We start from the raw sequence: 18,911 nt of genomic DNA, 5'->3' as shown, positions 1-18,911 counted from the left end.
ATTGCTGTGCAAGGCCACGGCTGGTGCCCGAGGAGGGGGGGGGGAGGAAACTGGGCCGTTACATCAGAATCGAACTCTAGGAAGTTGATGAGCGGGGAGGGAGCTGTGGGAAGACAGACTGTCAAGTGGTTGCACATTTCCTGGCGAGAAGTCGCTTCTGAGAAGACAACTGGCACCATTAGACTACAGTTTGATCGATTTGCCGATGAGCCTATCAACACATCTCGTTTGGCACGAAAACTTGTTTGAAAATATGGAGCTGAGATGAGATGCACGCCATTTGTACTGTCAGTGCGATCCCATCGACGACTCGATCGATGCCATCGATGACTTGGTCTGGAGGTGATCCAGGGCTCAGGATCATAAGTTTCGTTTCTGGGTAGAAAATTAAGAGCCCGACTTTCACTCGTCGTTAATGAAGGGACGATGGTTCAGAAAACATCCCGTGGTCTACACATTCTGACAGAGTGCAAGCTAAATACGTCTGCAATAATTAAATCAGGAAAACGAGCACGGGATTGCTGCCGTCTGTGCCGGCTGGCCTGTTGCCTCTGGCAGCGGCGCACGTGACTAACGCCGGCGCCGCACCTCCGCCAGATGTAGCGTGTCATCGCCACCGACGGCCGTCGAAATCGACGAACCGATGGGCGCCTCTAATCGGGGTCAGATGCGGCGGTGACATTTACAGCAGATGGTGCTCCGACTTGGCTCAGGAAGTGCGGATACTATTTCAGCGCGGCTCGACGGCTGATGACTGATCGCAGAGTTCGAGTCTAACTCGCGAGTGAACACGGCTCGAGTTTGTCCATACAAAGGTGCGGCTCGATGTCTTTGTCACGGAGAATTGGTTTAGCGGCGCCGACACCGTGGTCTTGAACCGGGACTACTTAGACGCGACTTACTCAGTCTCGCTGCTGTCAGCTTGTTGTACTGATGAAACGCCGAGTGACGGGACCATGGCTCGTGTTCTGTTCATGGCTGTGATCCAGGCTAATCTAGTGTTTACTCTGCCCCGCCCCTGGCTCTCAGAATGGACGTCTGTTGCGGAGACTCGTTTTCTCAGAGTCTGGGGGCTCAAATAAAGCTCCCAATCTCTAACTTTGACGCAGTTTCCGGTCCTTTGTTTATCACATACAGAAGGGCAATTACCTACTTGTAAATTTTATATCTTTTGACTACAGATGCCATTCATAAAGTCCACGACAATAGCCACTAATGACTGGACAATTTGGACCCGTGTGAGCATGGCGCGCCGAGTGTACGGACCGGGCGGGTCGCGGCGCGCCCAGTGTACCGTTCTCTCGTCTTCTGGGCGGCCGTGTCTCGGCCCGCGCCTCTCACCTGTACAAACGCTGGGCGCCCCGCCGACCCGACCCCAGTGCGGAATGTGAGGAATGACCCGTCGGACCCCAGCTGGGCCGACAAGGGACTCCAGCGGCGCTAAATAGGGCTCCGGTTCCCTCCCTGTGCCGCCAGCCGAAGGGGTTGATGGAAGCGGCGCAGACGAGCCATTGAAGCGGAGCCAGTCCAGCGCACGTAATGGAAATAAATCTCCCATTGATACACTGCCGACAGCTCTTGAGCGGCGCCGCGCGGGCCGCCCTCGTGTTTGATGGGCTCCGTCGCGCTGCTGTCGCCCCACGTCGGCCCGTGTCTGGTCTGGGGACCGTTCCTGTCGTCACCGTCTCTCCCAGTTGAGCGCAGCTGCTCCGAGCCGTGTGGGCGGGCTCCTCTCATCCCACGCGCCCCGCAGCGCCGGAGAGAGAGGGAGGGACAGCCCACCGGCCGATGGAGAGCCTCTCAGGAACACACGCACACACCGTGCACGGGTCGAGAGAGCGTCCGGCCCCTCCGGGAACCAGACACGGGACGGCCGCTCCGCCCTCTCCGACCGGGGAGCAGAGAGCGCGCCCTCGAGAGCAGGCTGCAGGCTACCGAACAGAGGCCGCGTGCACTGTGCAGCGGCCGTGTGCACTAAACGGTGCACACCAGACTGAAAGGCGACCCGCGCGCAGAAGATGTATGTAAATGAGCCGCGCGGCGTTTTGTCGGCCCCGCTCCGCCCGTTCACCGCGGGTGCTGCGGTCCCGTTCTGTTCTGTCCACCTAGCTGCTGCTCTTGTCTGCAATGTGTACACGGATGACACGGAAAAGGTGCACTGTGTGCACGGATGGATACGGAGAAGGTGCACGTGCATGCTGTGCATTGAGGACGAACGGTGCACGGAGCGCCGAGGACGGAAAAAGAAACTACCAGGACAGAGGACTAAATTGTGATGAGGACTGAGGAATGAGGATTGCAGGAGATGCAGACGGTGAATCTGTGCATCTTTGCACGATGTCCTTGCTGGCGCTGCTCCAGAAGTCCTTAACTTGTCCATTGTGCTTGAATAGCTCATTCATTTGTACGGCGAAGTTGTATAACAAGTGGCCCATGTTCACATGAATACTGAATAGACTCGTCAAGCTCATTTATTCGGATCATTTATGCCCGCTATACTGGGATGGTATAAAACATCCTTATTGCCATGTGTTCGCCATGCTTCATTCATTCTCTAGTTCGTCTGGTGAAGTTTGCTGCCCTGCCTGCGTTATTCGCCTCTCTCCTCTATATTTTTCTCCCTTTTTACTCTTCCCTCTCCTTCCACATCTGCCTGACACTCTGCTCCTTCCGCAGTGATACATAAGAATAACAGGAAGCGGTATCCTGGGCGTGCCGGCCCCAGGGTTCGGTCGGAAACTGCGGTCCGATCGCCCAAACAGCACGTCAAGTCCCCATTGACGCTCGCCAGATCAGGGGCTTCCGACCGGCATGTTTATGTGAAGCTCGACCGCAGCTTTCAAACAAATCGGCGAAAAGAAGCGAACTGGGTACAAGTTAACCGCTAAGGTGCAGGGGAGATGTGTGTAGCTATAATTAGGTGCTGAATTGATATCAATGTGACAACTGCTATTTCCACTGTTTTTAGTGCAGATTCTTGAGTTTTTTTTCTTTTAGTGATTCTTAGCTCAGCGACATTTTATTAGGGAAGGTCCATTCATGGTCATCTACGAGCCTTCATATCACAGCATAGTATCACAACATCTCGTCCCAGTGTTATCACAATCATTCATTCATTCATTTTGTTTTTTTGTCATTTCTTTCATTTTTTATTCCCATTTAACCCTGACGTATGTATTTTACTCGCTATGACTTAAGACACAGAGTAGCTACATTGTACCATGTGGAGTTGCCTGCCTTCGTCAATATAATGCCATTCATCCTGTCACAGTCTCTCTGACACCAGCACGTGTCACATCCCGTCACAGACCACCACATACCACTGCACGTGTGACGCGCTGTCACGGGCTCCTCCGTGACTCCAGCACACGTCACGCCCGCTGTTCCCAAACACGACTGGACGACACCATTGTGTCAGCGGTCCCGGGACAGGACTGGAGTAAACAACGCCACCAAAAAGCCCGCCTGTCGATCGTACACAATGTGCTGTGATCGGAGGCGTGCTCCGGCACAGGTGCCACCGGTTAAAGCGTGTTATGTGAGCAAGGTAAAATTGGCGAACATCGCTTATCAAAAGGTTGGCTGGTTTACTTTCGTTAGAAAATCAAAGGCTTCTATCGAATCACGACATGAATTAGAAGGGCGGCATTGATTATAATGTCGTGATTCAGGATTTTCTCCTGCACATGGTGTCGTGTCCCAGTTCCATATTCAACCCACGTGTCACTAATGCCGGTGAATTAGCTCCCAGCCGTGCAGTACCATAAATCATCACCCCACTAAGTAGTGCGGTGATCCGACACCATGATCGCCTTAATCCTGCACCTGGTGGCATCAATTAGCCCGAGACAGTGTCACCTCAGCAGAGAGGCCGCCGGGTCGGTGTGTCAGCCCGCTGCGGCGGACCGGGACGGCGGAGTGTCGGAGTCAGTTGTGCCGTCTGTCAGAGGGCACCCGACCTAACCAGGTCACGACCTGGGGCGGCCGCGGCGCGGTGGAGGAGGGGAGGTCCCTGCATAGGTCAGGTGCCGTCTCATAGGGTATTTGAGGACCCGACACAACCTCTGTGAAAGGGGTCAGGAGATGTCGCCGGGTGGCCAGTGACTGTGATTGTGGTTGTGGTGGCTGGTGTCATGGGGTCGGATGTTTCGTGTCATGGGGTCGGATGTCTCGTGTGTCATGGTGTCTTGGCATGAAATCGGGTATCCGGTTGCGTCGTGTGTGGTTTGTGAGACCAAGAAGACATGGACAAAGCAACAAAGCGAGCGACAGCTTTTCGTGGGACGGACCATATTTTTCAACTGTGTCTCCGACAATACGCTCCAAGTGGTTCAGAAATAAAAAACATGCCACATTTTTTTTTAATGGACCTTAACTATCCAATGAACTAAACCGAGCAATGCTCTAACGAGCTTCAAATCCTCGCGGGAACTCCTCTGCAGACCAGCGACAACATACTATTCTTCGCCGACAGCAATTACCCGTGATAAAGTTATTAACTACAGCCTATTACCGCTCTGTCTCATATGACAAACACTCATTCCACTGGCTCTGTCCGTTCTCACAGCTCCGTCCTCACAGCTCCGTCCGTCCTCACAGCTCTGTCCTCACAGCTCCGTCCTCACAGCTCCGTCCGTCCTCACAGCTCCGTCCGTCCTCACAGCTCTGTCCTCACAGCTCCGTCCTCACAGCTCCGTCAGGGGCAGCGCCGGCGGCCGGCGGCGGTCGGCGGTCGTTACAACTGCCCAGACCGACCACTGCTGAGATCGTGATACCTCCGGCGGAGCGCTAATGGCTCGGGTGATACGGCAGAGGCCGTTCCCAGGTCGCTGAGTAGCCAGTGACCCGGTGAAAGCACTGCGCCGGTTGGGCAACGGCTCGACCCTGCCGCACACTGCGCCGAGAGGCAGCGCGAGACGAAGTGCGTGCGAGGTGAGGCTAGGAGGTGGAATGAGATATTTATGTCGTCGTAATTGGAGGATGTGTTTTGAGAAGAATGAATGAGGTGCTTGAACAGGTGTTCGGTGTTCATTCTATCACCAATTTGCAAACTGATTTATGATTGCAATTAGCATAAAGCGAATGAGGGAAGACGTGCCTAGCATATTCATCGCGAGTTAACAAGGTTATCCCCAACGTGTTAGCCCGTTGATGCTATACGGTAAGTTCTGTCTGTGTTTCTTATATTGCCATGAAACATACGAACAAGGACAGCACCAAGTTGGAAATTATACACATCATAAGAAAGTAGTTTTTTCAAACATAAAGTCGTTTTTTCTCTCACATATGCACTCAGAACTAGATGGGATCACTCCAACCAGCAAACCATGCTTTTTCACCGACAGACCGGCAACATCGTCTGCATGAGACAGCTCCTCTCCCCGTCAGTCGTATGTTTATGCATTGCCAGCGAGCTAAGAGCCGTTGCATGTTGCCGATAACGGGATAAAACCAATAAATACCCTGGGAGAGCCGAGCTGCGAATAAGGCACCGCTCGGCCAGATCTGTGATGGATGATAATTGAAATTTAATGCCTCGGAATGGATGGACCAATGACAATAAAAAGGAGACGTTCCCAGCGAAATGTTATTTATGAGAAAGGTTCAATAGTGAGCACAGGTCAGTTGCCAGTCTGAGTGATCATTCTTGACTGATGAAGGACCTGAATTATGAAGGACTTCTTTATGAAGGACCTGAAAACAGCAGACTCTTCTTTACTATCGCCCGAGATCATCGACTTCGCATGCATCTTATAATGACTATTGGCCGGTATCCTGCCAATTTATTAGCGCAAACTTCAGGCTTCCAGAGCCACCACGACTGACCCAAAAGGTTTCACCTATTAAACGGTCTGACCGGAGCGTTGACCACCCTGTCTGGGAACCCTTCCTCTCCCTCCCTTTGTCTCCTTCCCTCCCTCCCTCTCTCCCTATCTCAAATGTCTGAGACTGTGTGAACCACCCACCCACCCTCTGACCGCCGCGGGCTCCATGGCTCCCAGACCACCACCCGTGCATACCGCGTGCACAGAGTCGTGCACGCCCCCGACCGGGCGCGCCGGCCATCCACTAACGTACCCATTGTGCCGGCCGTCCATCCCCGAGCCTTCCCATTGTAGAGGCCGGCTTTAGGCGCGCACCAAAGCCGATTACCGTCGTGAGCGACATGGCCTGGCCTCATGACATGACATGCACAATGGCCTCAGTCCATCCGACCTACGCATGCACGTTTGTTCGGTGGATGAATTTGATTCAAGTTCCAACTGAGATTTGACTCGAGAACAAAACGTCCGTCGTGATGGAAATTGGCAACCCGCGTGCCGGGTTGGACCGTTCGTGTCCTGCCTGGGCTTCCAATCCGTACAGCCGCGATCACCTCGTTATGCGCCAATCAGTGAGACTGTACCGATCGCGGTCCACCGGCGCTGCTGACGCTGGATTGATGGATGCGGTCGACGGGTTTGGATATCGGACGGATCAGAGAATCGAACGGAACGCCCGGATTGCACTATAAGTCGGTCTGCGATGCACCGGTGCGGCCAGCAACTCGACACGGTAGTCGAACTATTGGGCAGGTAGCTGCGGCATCTGTTCAGCCGGTTGGATGTAAGTGCATTGCAATGACGAAGGCCGCTGGGAACTTTAAACCCATGTGACTCTTATAGGATAAGAGGTTATGTTAATTGATTAAACATTGGAAAGTAGCCGGACTATTTTCACATTTCCATGCATCAATGCCTTCATATGAATCAAGCGGCATCACCGGCCATTTATTATTTCATTTACTAATTATTCTCCAGTGCCCAGTGTATTTTTTAGACCATAGCGCAAAAAATACGGTACATAAAATCATTCGCTTCAGAGTTCAGAATCAAAGTGCCATGAATGAACAAGTAAGCGGGTATGGAATTTGTTTACAATCCCCTCCCGCACCACACCCACGGCCCATGCCTTTGCCGCGCTCGGCGGTCCACACAGGAGGGAATGTGACGCTATGAAGCCAACCCAACCCATTCCCCGGTGCTCCTAAGGTCGGGGAACAAAAACGTCCCTCTCTGGGGCCTCCCACTACCCCGTGCCCCGGGCGCCAGGGAACCTATTGTGGTCCTCGCACCTGGGCCGTGCTGAGAAGGGTAGGATGGCCGGGATGGGTGGAACGCCTAATCTCGGATTACGGCGTGAAGGAGAGAGCAAAATGTGCCTTTGTTGTTTGTCAATAATGTGTTCCCTTGTTTGAAACACATAGGTACGACAAACTGTTGAGTTCATAACTGGTTTGAAATTGGTGACTGAAGGATTGTTGCAATTATGTTGCGCGGCTTTGTGCTCGTCCTGCACGCAACGCAAATGAACGTTCAATTTTGATCACCCCTCCTCCTAAAAAGGCGGAAAAGCAATGTCCGATTTCTAGGCAAATTTCGTAATCTGCCTGAATTATAATTTCGAGCAAAGTGCGAACATTTATTCATTCCAGGATGTAAGTGACGAAGGAAATGTTGACAAAAGTCCGAAGTCTTTTCGATGTGAGAGTGCAGCTCGATGGTTCGATCGCATCTCGCTCACCTGCGACTGAGCTGCTGACCGCCTGTGACCGTGCCGCCGTCACCGTCAATGTCACTGTGACCAGCCACCTCAGCAGAGGGGCCGACCCCGCCGGAGGGTACCCTCCTCCCGGGGCCATCTCCGGCACACCGCGGCCGCTCCGAGCTCACACCGCGCACCGAGTCACGGTCACCAGATCACGGAATCACGAATCACGAATCACGGGTCACGGGTCACCGTGGTCTCCGCCGGCGAGCTGAGCGCGCCGCGGCCCCCCGCGCGTCCCGTGCGGCCCTGGCCGTGTCACTGACGCCGGTCGGCGGAGGCGGAGCGGCCGGCGCCCCACCGACCACCACCGGCTGACCTCCCGCGTGCGCCGCCCGCCACTCTCACCTGACGGCGCACAGTGGGACGGCGCGACGCACTGTGCGCTGAATGCGCCGGGACCGGGGCGAAATTGTTTATAGAATGGGTTTATCTGGGCTTGGGGAGGGGCAGAGATGGTAAGCGACTCTGTTTGCGGGGAAATGTTAAAGAATGTAAAGGAAAATGGTCAGTGGCGGGCGGCGGCGGAACACTTTCAATTAAGGGGGGGGGGGGGCACTGCCGACTTTTGGTCCCATTCTTTCCATGCAACGCCCATAGGGCTAATGTTAAAATGCCAAAATCAAAGAGGGCACGGTGCCTCGGTGTCCCCTCCCGTTCCGCCGCCTATGGAAATGGTGATATCGCCTGCGCGTCTGAATTTCAATGAAGGAAATTAATGAATGAGTAAATCATACTCGTACACATTAACTCTCAGCACCCCCTCAGCACCCGCGGGGCTGAGGGGGGGGGTAAATTTTACCCCCCCCCCCCTCGCGAATTTTGCAATATCTCAAAAACAGCGGCGCGCAGCGCCGCCAAACTTCCAGTACCTTTTCTTACATCAAGTTGACACGTTCCCTGAAAATTTGAACGAACTCATTCAGAAATTTTTTGAGAAAATGACGTTTTACTGACGTCATGTTCGTCATTTTCGCCTCAAAAACGGCAAAATTTCAAACGCCGCTAACATCCTCATTTTTAAGGGAATCAAGACGTAACAAAAAGGTTATACGTGATTCTACTTTGTCTATCAAATGGCTATCTCGGTTTTTTGAAAATTTTAGATTTTGGCCCAAATTTTTCCAAAACACTGACATTTTTTGGGAAAATAATTATAAAATCCAAAATTTTGAGTGTATCGAACAAACCGGAATATATGTCAGAGAAGGGGTCTATGTGCACCTACATATCAATTTTCAAAAGAATCGGTTCAAAAATGTGGGAGTTATTTCAAATTCTATGACGTCACGACACGCAAAATTTTTGGAAAATGATGTTTTTTTGGAAGTTCTAGACCTCGTACAGAAACAATAATAGCACCATTCGATTTGCCGTGAAAAACTACCTACATCAGATAGACACCTTTTTAGGCCTTAACAACCAACTTCAAAATTTGACCTCACTTGACCTGACCTTGACCTGACCTTGACCTGAAATTCATCCAGAGGTGGTCCATATCACTTATTGAGTTTGCCTATTGAATTCTATGAATAAAATGACCCATAAAACATGTGTCGCACATGCCCTTTTCTATATTTTGTTTTTGGTGACCTGACCTGACCTGACCTGACCTTGACCTTGACCTTTGAATGATATTGTATGCAACGAATATTGTCTTGGTAGCCTAAGAACACGATTTGGGCAATCAGTCTCAGTCCATGACTCCATTCTTCGGCAACTACGGTGCAAGGCCGATACTGTAGAAACTTGCAATTTTTACCCTTGACCTGACCTTGACCTTGACCTCAAAATTTAAATTGAGTACATGTTTTTAATTGTTCGTGATGAGATCTTTCGACTTGCGTTTGAATTTTCGAAATCGGACCATTAGTTCGGGAGATAACAAGGGGGGGGGGGTAAAATTTACACCCCCCCAGCCCCGCGCGTTCGGCTGGAGACCCCAGCCCTGCGCGGGTTAAAGACCGTTCCATGAGAATACATATGCATACTGATACTATATTATGACGATAATTCAGCGATAAGTATTAATGTAAGCCTATATGCCAGCAATCCGCTGTTGCATTTAGCACACGCACGCATCGCTGCATTCTGCAACGCGCATACTCGTATTTATCATCATTTTGTGTAGCATGCAATTTATTTGTTTGGTCGTCCAAAAAGATAAGGGCTTGCATGCCAATTCATTTATTTGTGCCCAATAGCGAATATCATAAAACGGTGATGGAGAAGTGAGGAGCCTGGTGTTTCTTAGTTAAGCACTCCGTAAAGCCTATGAAAGGAATAACTTATACGAAAGCAAAATTTATTTGAAACTCAAAATAACAAAAGCGAACAGTTCTAAGAGGCTTGAGAATTTGCGACGGGTGTCATTTCTAGTAAAACCACATGAATGCGCACACTCACTCTGTTGGGTTCATAGTTATATGCTGTTTCCTCTTTATTTAACCCGCGCCCCACTGGGGTCTGCGTATAACACGCCCTACTGGGGGGGAGGGGGGGGCTATTCATAGCCCCCCCCCTCCTAACTCCGAAACTACTGGGCCGATCGTCAAAATTCAAACGGCGTCTGATAGCCCCGGAAAAACTGTCGAGCGTAACCTAATTTCATTGACCTCGAGGTCACCGATGACGTCACAGGTCAGGTCAAAGTAAAAATTATTAGCATTTTGGCTTCTTCACGTTTTGGGCTCTGGCCGCCGTCTTACAAGTCAGATCAGGCTCATTTTTGGTTCACACACTCGTGAACAGATGCTCTAGATTCTCTGAGGGTACCAAACTTGTACTTTGATTTTCAGGTCAAGGTCAGGTCATCAGAGGTCACAAAAATATTATATCATCCGTCGATCACGTGACACATGTTTTATGGTCCATTTAGGCCAAACATTTCGAATTTGATGTCGTCTGTGTCATTCGAGGTCATTTTGAGTCAAATTTAGCTCAGGTCAGGTCACTTTCAGGTCAAAAAAGGTTCAACAGAAAAAGTGTCTATTGGATGCAGTTTTAGCTCAGGAACACGATGGTGCTATTTATGTTGGCGTACGATGGCAAATTCTTGCTGAAAAATTGATTTGAAAAATTAATAATTGTTAATTTTTTGCAATAATGCGTATAACTTGGCCATTTTTAAAGATATTTAGCTAAAACTTGCTAGAGTTTGTCAAAATAATGCGTTCTATCACATATATTCCGGCTTTTTCGAAAAGTCAAAAAGTTTTTGAAAAAATGTAAAAATATAAATTTTGAATTTTATTATATAAAATTTTCGAAATTTTCAAAATTTCGAAAATCCGAGATAGCAGTTTGATAGCGCAGTCGATTCTGAGTCCTCTCATGCAAAGAAATTGGATCTAGCTTAAAAGCTGAGCTCTTGGGAGCGATTGCCGTGGTTCAATGTTTTACGTCGAAATCGGCCGAACATGACGTCATTCTGACGTCATTTCCGGCCTACCTATGGTAGGTACGAAGTTGAAATTTTGACACAAGGTTTCAAATTGATGCAGCCGAAGGTAGTGAAAGTTTGGCGTTGATACGTCAAGCGGTTTCGAAGTTATTGCAGAAAAACGGGAGGGGGGCTATAAATAGCCCCACCCCCCAGTGGGGCGCGGTATAACAGTAACAGTGCATTTGAATCCCTTTCTTGTTTTGTGGGGTAAGTTCGGTGTGGAGTACTCCACGGTGACGCCGCCTGTGAACTGCTGCGGAGCGGGCTTGTTGTTGTTGCAGTGGCGGACGCCGTCAACCTTCATCCAGTCCCACTCGCAGGAGTTGTCCCAGGAGATCATGTCAAAGCTGCTGCAGCTGAAGTCCACTGTGTTTGACGGATCGCTGGCTACCAGCTCCCACTTGCAGTAGATGTTGGTTCCGTAGTTGTCGGGGTAGTTCTGACTGAGGAGGCTGTACGTTCCCGGTGGAAGGTTATGTTTGCCGCACGGCAGACTGCCGGAGCCGGCCAACGCCTCTTTGGACATAATCGTGCAGAAGAAACCCTTGTCGGTGATTTCCGAATTGGTCTGGAAAAAAGCATACACGAACCTCGAGAGCATCGTCTTCGGTATGTTTTTTCCACAATAGGTCGCAAATAGGTCTTCGGTCTGAAAGAGTAGGTAGTCTTTTCTAACACAATCTGGCATATTGCCTTCCAGTTGAAAGAAGAAGCAGTCGATCCGTAGTTTGCTTTTGTTGTCAGCCGCCTTGAATTTGTACATGCATTGGTAATTATTGGTATAATTTCCGGGATTGCCTGGTCTGTAGTTGGGTGACTGTATGTAGTACACCCCCGCAGGTAGTGGCTTATATTCTTGACCGTCGTAACATGCAAGAAGGGTAGCGTCGTCCAGAGACCGTTGTTCGATCACTTGTTGGGCTGCAATTGCTGAGTGTTGTCTATCAGGTGTCATGGCCTCAGCGCTATTGTCTACACGCTGCATGATGGCATCTGAAACACAGTAAATTATAAATGTCTGAGCTATCTTGAGTGAACAGGTATGAGCTGGAGCCTGGACACCGCTGAATTGAAGCTGGCTTTTACGAAATACGGCGTTCGTGGACCACAGTTTTTGATCGTGGACTTTGCTGTACCGTTTCTATCAAATTTGAGGTCTAAGCTTGGTGTGTTTCATTTTTTAAAATTCATTAAATCATTGAAGCTCGGGTTCAACTCATCTGGGAAATTTTGTCGTGCTGTAAGCCGGGTAAGCTATCGAGCGCGGCCTGCGGTTCTATAGCACAAGACCTAGCCATAATTCGAAATGGATTTACCACCGACATCAGCAGTTTCGTTACACTTAGAAAGGGACGATTCATGGACTTTTTCTTTACTATTTTTCTATATATAAATTCTTACATGGATTGTCCTCAAAGAGAAGACAATGTTAAGCTGTGTTTATTTCCATGCATAATTGTCAGAAAAATCTAATCAAAAACAAAATGCGCACTTTTCACCGAAAAAGGCTTATTTGTTATGAATTAGCATCCGTTTAGAATTATTGGCTACACCCCGTACCTATACCTATAAGTATTCGTTCAGACCGGCATACACACAGCCTTTGAAAGTATTCGTTGCACCTGATTTACGTTTGGAAGTAATCGTTACACCTAACTTACCTGAAGAAGAAACCGTTATTCGTTGCGCGCAACATACCTTTTGAAGTAATCGTTGCAGCCGATACGGCAGTCAGTGCGACTGCCAGAAGGCAGACCAGTTGCTGAGAGGGACGCATGTCGGCGAACTGCTGGGTGTGGTCTGACGACTGTAACGGTCTTATATAGGTGGGTTAGAGGTGTGCTAATGAAGTGGTCTGTCACCGATCGGAAACACCGCGACAAACATGAACACTTGGCTGTGACTCGTTGCAGTTGTTCTGTGTTACAGAGGCGGCCCAAACATGTTTTTGAAAATCTCTTCATAAATCGACTATTGCATGGATGACAGAGGCGTTAATCATCTCAGGAAAACATCGCGCTCCCCAACACTTATCTGCAAATGTGAAATAAGATTAGACAACGCAGTCGTGAGGTACCAGACCTCAAGTAAAATGGTTTTATCAAAGTCCCTAAATGGTTGCTATCCCAAATAATATTCATTCCTCGCGATGGCTATTGGCCAAATGCGTCTTGCCTATTACATTTTTAATGTAAACGGTATCACATCTAAAAAACTTAACTATCGCATTATAACACCTTATGTTAAAGTTCTAATAGGGTAAAGGATAGCACAGCATTATGTACATCTATGTGAAATACTGATGACAGGAAAGTTAACTATCAATGAAACTTCAGTTATCCAAAATTTGAATGGTAGCGGCACTTAAATTTGAGGTGATATCACATGCATTTCAAAAACACCTGATGACCAGATTCACATGACCTTGCTGGTATGACATGCTATTTTAATTGCCTGTTGCACTGTATTTGCAATGAGCGTATGGATTCCAGCTGAAAACATTTCCAATCATTTGCATCCGTCAATCTATAGTCTATACACTAAAGCAAGGATATTGGGATGTGCTGGAACTCCATGAACGTTTTACGTTTGTTTGTTTGTAGGGTTTAGTTGGCTCTTTCGGTCTGACGAGACCATTTCAGGGCCGGAGGGATGAGAGGAATTAGGAGGAGACATTGGTATGGGCGAGCACCCTGGTGAGTCGCCGGGGCTGAGCCCGTCCCATAGGACAGGCCGACCAGCCCCCCAAGTACTCACTGCACCCGGCTACGGGCGTGCTCTTACGGGCATTCCCGCTTGGGATGAAGTTGCCCGTCCAGCCCGTAACAGGAGGTTGAGGTGTGGAGGAGAAAAATTTGAATGTCCTGAGGTTGGAAACGACGGAACGATGTATTATGTTCTGACACACTATGACCTCTAATCACAACGAAAATAAGTTGATCTCAAAGCGAACTCCCACCTACATGAACAGTGTAATGTAGACCTCGAATGAAACTGCCCTGCGATATTTTTTTTTATTCATTGATATGATTTTTCACTCACGATGCATGGTTTCCGAGAGAGCTGATGACTGTTATTCTCCTACACCACTTCGTCTGTCAGTTGTGCAAAGGTGGTCAGGCTGAGGGACTGGTGTCAGCGGACGGACCAGAAAACCGACAGATGTGGGACCGATGTGGGACCGCCGCTCGAAGCGCCACCTACTGACCACCAGACGGCGTTATCAGTCATAGTGACACAACCTCTGGACAAATGGGAAACGGCTATTTGTTATCAATCTACTGTCTATTTTGCGGACAAACATCTCACGTGTACTTTCTGCTCATTTTTTCATCATAACACACTGTACCTGGGCAGGATGCCCAGCCGTCAATGCAGTCACCCCAGAGTAGTGCTCAGGACGCCCTGACAGGCATTGCCCTTGCCTTTAGCCTGCCGGGGTGACCGTCGGGTCAGCTTAGAATGGGAGAGCATCGTCGTTTGATCGCTACGTAGTCGCTGGTCACTAAAATAAAATGTCTTTGTTAGATAGGGAAGACCATTGTGCTTTGTCCTTTTTAATGTCATTTGTGTTCTCCCACCCCCCGTGCAAGCAGAATGTGGATTGCAATGAGAATTGAGAGTAGTATAGATAGATATTCACCTAAGCTTAAGGTCACAAGCCGTGAGAGTCATCCGACCGCTCTTCCCACGACTGGCTCAGTGAGGCGTATGCAGTATTGCAGTAATGAACGATTAGGCGACGCTATTTATGTGCAGTGAGTTTTCACGTCTTTTTGTAATTATTCTTAATGAACTCCTGCCGGTTAGACCAAGACGCTACCTGAGAAATAACTGTTCATCGTGCCCGCTACCTACCGGTGGTTACCTCAAGTGATGAGCCCACACCGTTGTGCGGGACGCCGTCCCCGGGCGTCTCAGCCAAAGGCTCTTACATTCTTTTTGTTATTAAACGAATCAATGTTTTGGGCAATTAAAGGGACTATCCCACCTTTAACCTGGGGTTTGAGTTGAGATAGCCAAGTTTGCGGCGAGGCTCAGAAACCACTATCTATCTAGGTTGCAACCCCCGCGGCCTCTTGGTGTTGAAGAAATTCGTTCCCTTCATTTGAAAATGGGCCTTGTACAAGGCCCTATCTTCAACATGGAGCGACCGTTAGTGTGACGTCACCTCGTTTAGTCATTCTGATTTAAATGGGTTTGTTCGTTGAAAAATCGCTTAAAACTTGGTCTGAACTTTGTTGTGGTGCCTACAGAGTAAAAAGAATCAGCTTTATGACAGTAATGTGGCCTGGGGAAGGAAGTAATGTTGGACTGTGACATCACATATTTGAAAGTTTGTGTTTGGAATATGGGAAGCCTAAGATGTTTAATGAAAAATAAATGCCAGAACCGTGTTCCTGGTCATCCAATCTATAAAGTCGGGCACAATTTAACTGGTTTTAACAACATTTTAGAAGGTGGGATAGTCCCTTTAAGAACAAAGTGATAAAAATAAAAAAATGAATATAATGAGATGGAAGTTGGCACACCTTTCATTTCAGCCAGATCTTGTGACGCCAGCCGCATTTTCAGGTCAGGTCAGTTCACTGACTGACTCTGACGTGCCACCAAACTTGTAATCGCATATTATTCTTAAAATCATCTGAAGTCATGATCGGTCCGTAATCTCTCATTCAAGGGAAATTGAAAAGTGCCATTCTGACGTCAAAATGATCGAGGATTATCTCAAGCACATAAACTCGTGATTTCATACACTCTTGGCAAACACCGATACTTAGCGCTTACATTGTTGACCTAGGTGACGTTATTTATTATGTCACTAAGGCCATCGAGGTTTTTCCCAATAACTATCGATCAACTATAAAGCTAACGAGTCAGAAAAGTCACCAATGGACTCAAGAAGATCTGCCAAATCTAATAACATTCCATATGATTTCCTTCGACCAGTTTTGTGACGATGCTGTAACCTTACCTTAATCTTGGGTCAACACTTCAGTTGACCTGCCCTAAACATAAAGTATACCAGTATAACGCCTTTTGGGGTGAATAAAGGAGCGAGCGAGAGGGTGGGCCTTGCACGTGCGAAATTGCGAGGGGGTACCTCCAACTGACTTGTGCACGGCACCCTACTAACCGGTCTCTAGCGATGTGCCAAATTTGAGCACAATCGGCTCAGCCGTTCTCGATATCTGGAAGCGGCACCCTGCACGTGCGCACGTGCAAAATGGGTCCCAACTGACTTGTGCACGGCACCCTACTAACTGCTCCGTAACCGTGTACCAAATTTGAGCGCAATCGGTCGAGCCGTTCTCGAGATCTGGAATCAACCCCTGCACGTGCGCACGTGCAGCAGCACCCCAACTCTGGCACATGGATATGCATTGCCTAGTGGTTGCCTATCTACATGCCAACTTTCAGCGCAATCGGCCGGGTAGTTACCGAGATATTGCAACTATAACAAAAGTGACACCTCTTCGTTTTGCACGTGGCACGTGCATAAGGGGTCACCCACATGCATCGAGAATAGTCCAATACTTGGTAGAAGGAATGAAGCTACCCTACAAAAATTACCGCATGTAAATCGGTCAAGTGGTTGCTGAGATATAAGCGTCGCAGAATCGTGACCACGGCCGGCCGGCCGCTCATACTCAGAAATTTCCGTTATTCTACCTAAGACTCCGCTCGCTTCGCTCGCTCCGTAACCAGTATAACGCCTTTTGGGGCGACTAACGGAGCGAGTGAGAGGGTGGGCCTTGCACGTGCGAAATTTCGAGGGGGTACTCCCAACTGACTTGTGCATGGCACCCTACTAACCGGTCTCTAGCGATGTGCCAAATTTGAGCACAATCGGCCTAGCCGTTCTCGAGATCTGGAAGCGGCACCCTGCACGTGCGCACGTGCAAAATGGGTCCCAACTCCCAACTGACTTGTGCACTGCACCCTACTAACTGGTCCCTAACCGTGTACCAAACTTGAGCGTAAACGGTCCAGCCGTTCTCGAGATCTGGAAGCGACCCCTGCACGTGCACACGTGCATCAGCACCCCAACTCTGGCACATGGATATGCATTACCTAGTGGGTGCCAACTGCCAACTTCCCGGTCGCAGATCGTGACCACGGCCGGCCGGCCGGCCGCTCATACTCAGAAATTTCCGTTATTCTACGAGACTCGCTCGCTTCGCTCGTTCCGTAATCATTTGACGCGCTTGATCATGTCAAACAGGATGGTGCCGAAACCGCGGCTCTGTGACCACTTTTGACGAGGCTATTCATCAAAAGAAAAGCCTCTACCTTGGAGGCATTTTGCTTTACCTCAAAGGTCACCGATTGACCTGAGACCTTAAAGTCGGATACCAGTCGCTGCGTCTCGTAATGGCGCATTCGCTCGTCTTACTGCGTGGCTCCAGTTCAATAAGGCGTGAAACGGTGAGAGGGGGTTCGACTTGAGGTGCCTTATAATAAATTCAAATGTTTTCGCAGCAATTCAACTTTATTTTCCGTCGCACTATAGTTCGTTTTTTCTAAGTTCGACCCTCACTGTAAACATCTTTTTGAACATAGCACGAGAATTGCTAGCTAAATTACTAGGAAAACTGGTTAGCGCACATTGTACTGCAGACATGAATAATATTTTCCAAATGAGTTTTAAACACCGATGATATACCGTTCTGTTAAACGCCGTACGATCTATTGATCAGTTCAGTTATAATTTCTGACAAGATGTCTGTCCCTGTGGGGTTGTATGTAAAGGTAACTACGAGCTAGGAGTCTGGGAAATAAGAGCCAGGAAGAAATAATTTTGAGTAAAATTAATCGTCTGTGAAATCAATGTGCGCCAGCCAGTTTTCTAAGTAATTCAGCTAGCAATTCTCGTGCTGTGTTCAAAGAGACGATTACAGTGAGGGTCGAACTTAAGAAAAACGAACTATAGTTAGTAATCTGTAATTGCAATAACAATCCTTCAAACGTTTAAATACAATCCGTCGTACTATATCGTACTATATCGTAATTTACGTAGTATGTCATGTCCATTACCATAAACAAACGATAAACAAACAAACTTGCCACCTATAGCCCTCGGCCGGAATGTGTGTGCCGTGTGGAAAACGAATATGTAGAATCGGCGAGGGTTAAAGCGGAACATTCCCGTTAAACATTGTTCGTTTACTAGCGCCGATCGACTTCAAAATAAAAAGCGTTCGGTTCGTAGGATGACTGATTTTTTTAGCCATCTAGCCCTTAACCCTATTAGTGGCAGGCTCCTGGCTACCCCTATTAGTGGCAGGGGGGCTGTTTACGACCCCCCTCCTTGATATCTCGAGATCTAACGGGCCGATTTTCAAAATTCAAACGGCATTCGATTTCGCTCAACGTGATCTACATTTATAAAAAATAAAAATTGAAAAATGTCAATAGGGGGGTAGAGGGGGGTAAAAACGGGCAAATTGCAGATACATTTTAGACTGTTTATCACGGCCAGGTTTCTGAACTAATCTTAAAGGGAGATTATGACCTTTTTCCACAAAATCTGAGTTAGGACCATTTTCTGACAAAACACAACAAGTTATAATGTCAATTAAAACCATTTTGCTCAATTCGGTACCTTGCCGCAAATATCTCAACTTGAAGTCACGTTAGCGGGGAGCGCTGAAAATGACCGTTGAATAAGTACTTACATCACTTTTTGGCATGTAATTTTGTAAAATGAGCGTATTCATTACATTTGATCTTCATCACATCTAGTTAGTTAATGGTCGTCTATAGTGCCTTCAAAAGATATTCATGGTTTGGGGGTGGTTTATGTCTAAATTTACGCAACTATTTTTCCTGTTCATCATCTGTCGCCATATGCTGCTATTTTAGTAGCAACGACTCA

At 48.4% G+C, this 18,911-nt stretch overlaps 1 protein-coding gene across 1 annotated transcript; it reads right to left on the bottom strand.

The window, feature by feature from the left end:
• Window positions 1-10,559: 10,559 nt before the first annotated feature.
• LOC122385164 (cubilin-like) lies at window positions 10,560-12,845 on the bottom strand. The gene is made up of 3 exons (XM_043373240.1): window positions 12,731-12,845; window positions 11,179-12,025; window positions 10,560-10,575 (listed from the first exon to the last, which is right to left on the bottom strand). The coding sequence occupies exons 1-3, from the start codon at window positions 12,807-12,809 to the stop codon at window positions 10,560-10,562; spliced, it is 942 nt and encodes a 313-aa protein (XP_043229175.1). The 5' UTR covers window positions 12,810-12,845.
• Window positions 12,846-18,911: the final 6,066 nt, after the last annotated feature.

The sequence above is a fragment of the Amphibalanus amphitrite genome, unplaced genomic scaffold (genome assembly GCF_019059575.1).
Source record: "Amphibalanus amphitrite isolate SeventyFive unplaced genomic scaffold, NRLGWU_Aamphi_draft 000210F_arrow, whole genome shotgun sequence".
NCBI lineage: Eukaryota > Metazoa > Arthropoda > Thecostraca > Balanomorpha > Balanidae > Amphibalanus > Amphibalanus amphitrite.
Note: the sequence above shows the minus strand (reverse complement) of the source record. Positions and strands in the feature narration are given on the sequence as shown.

Bases quoted from the DNA above. Each gene is read 5' to 3' on its own strand.
- LOC122385164 (XM_043373240.1), bottom strand. From the start codon at position 12,809: ATGCGTCCCTCTCAGCAACTGGTCTGCCTTCTGGCAGTCGCACTGACT. The intron at 12,026-12,730 runs GTATGTTGCGCG...ACTGTGTTTCAG, and splicing joins TGCAACGATTACTTCAAAAG to ATGCCATCATGCAGCGTGTA.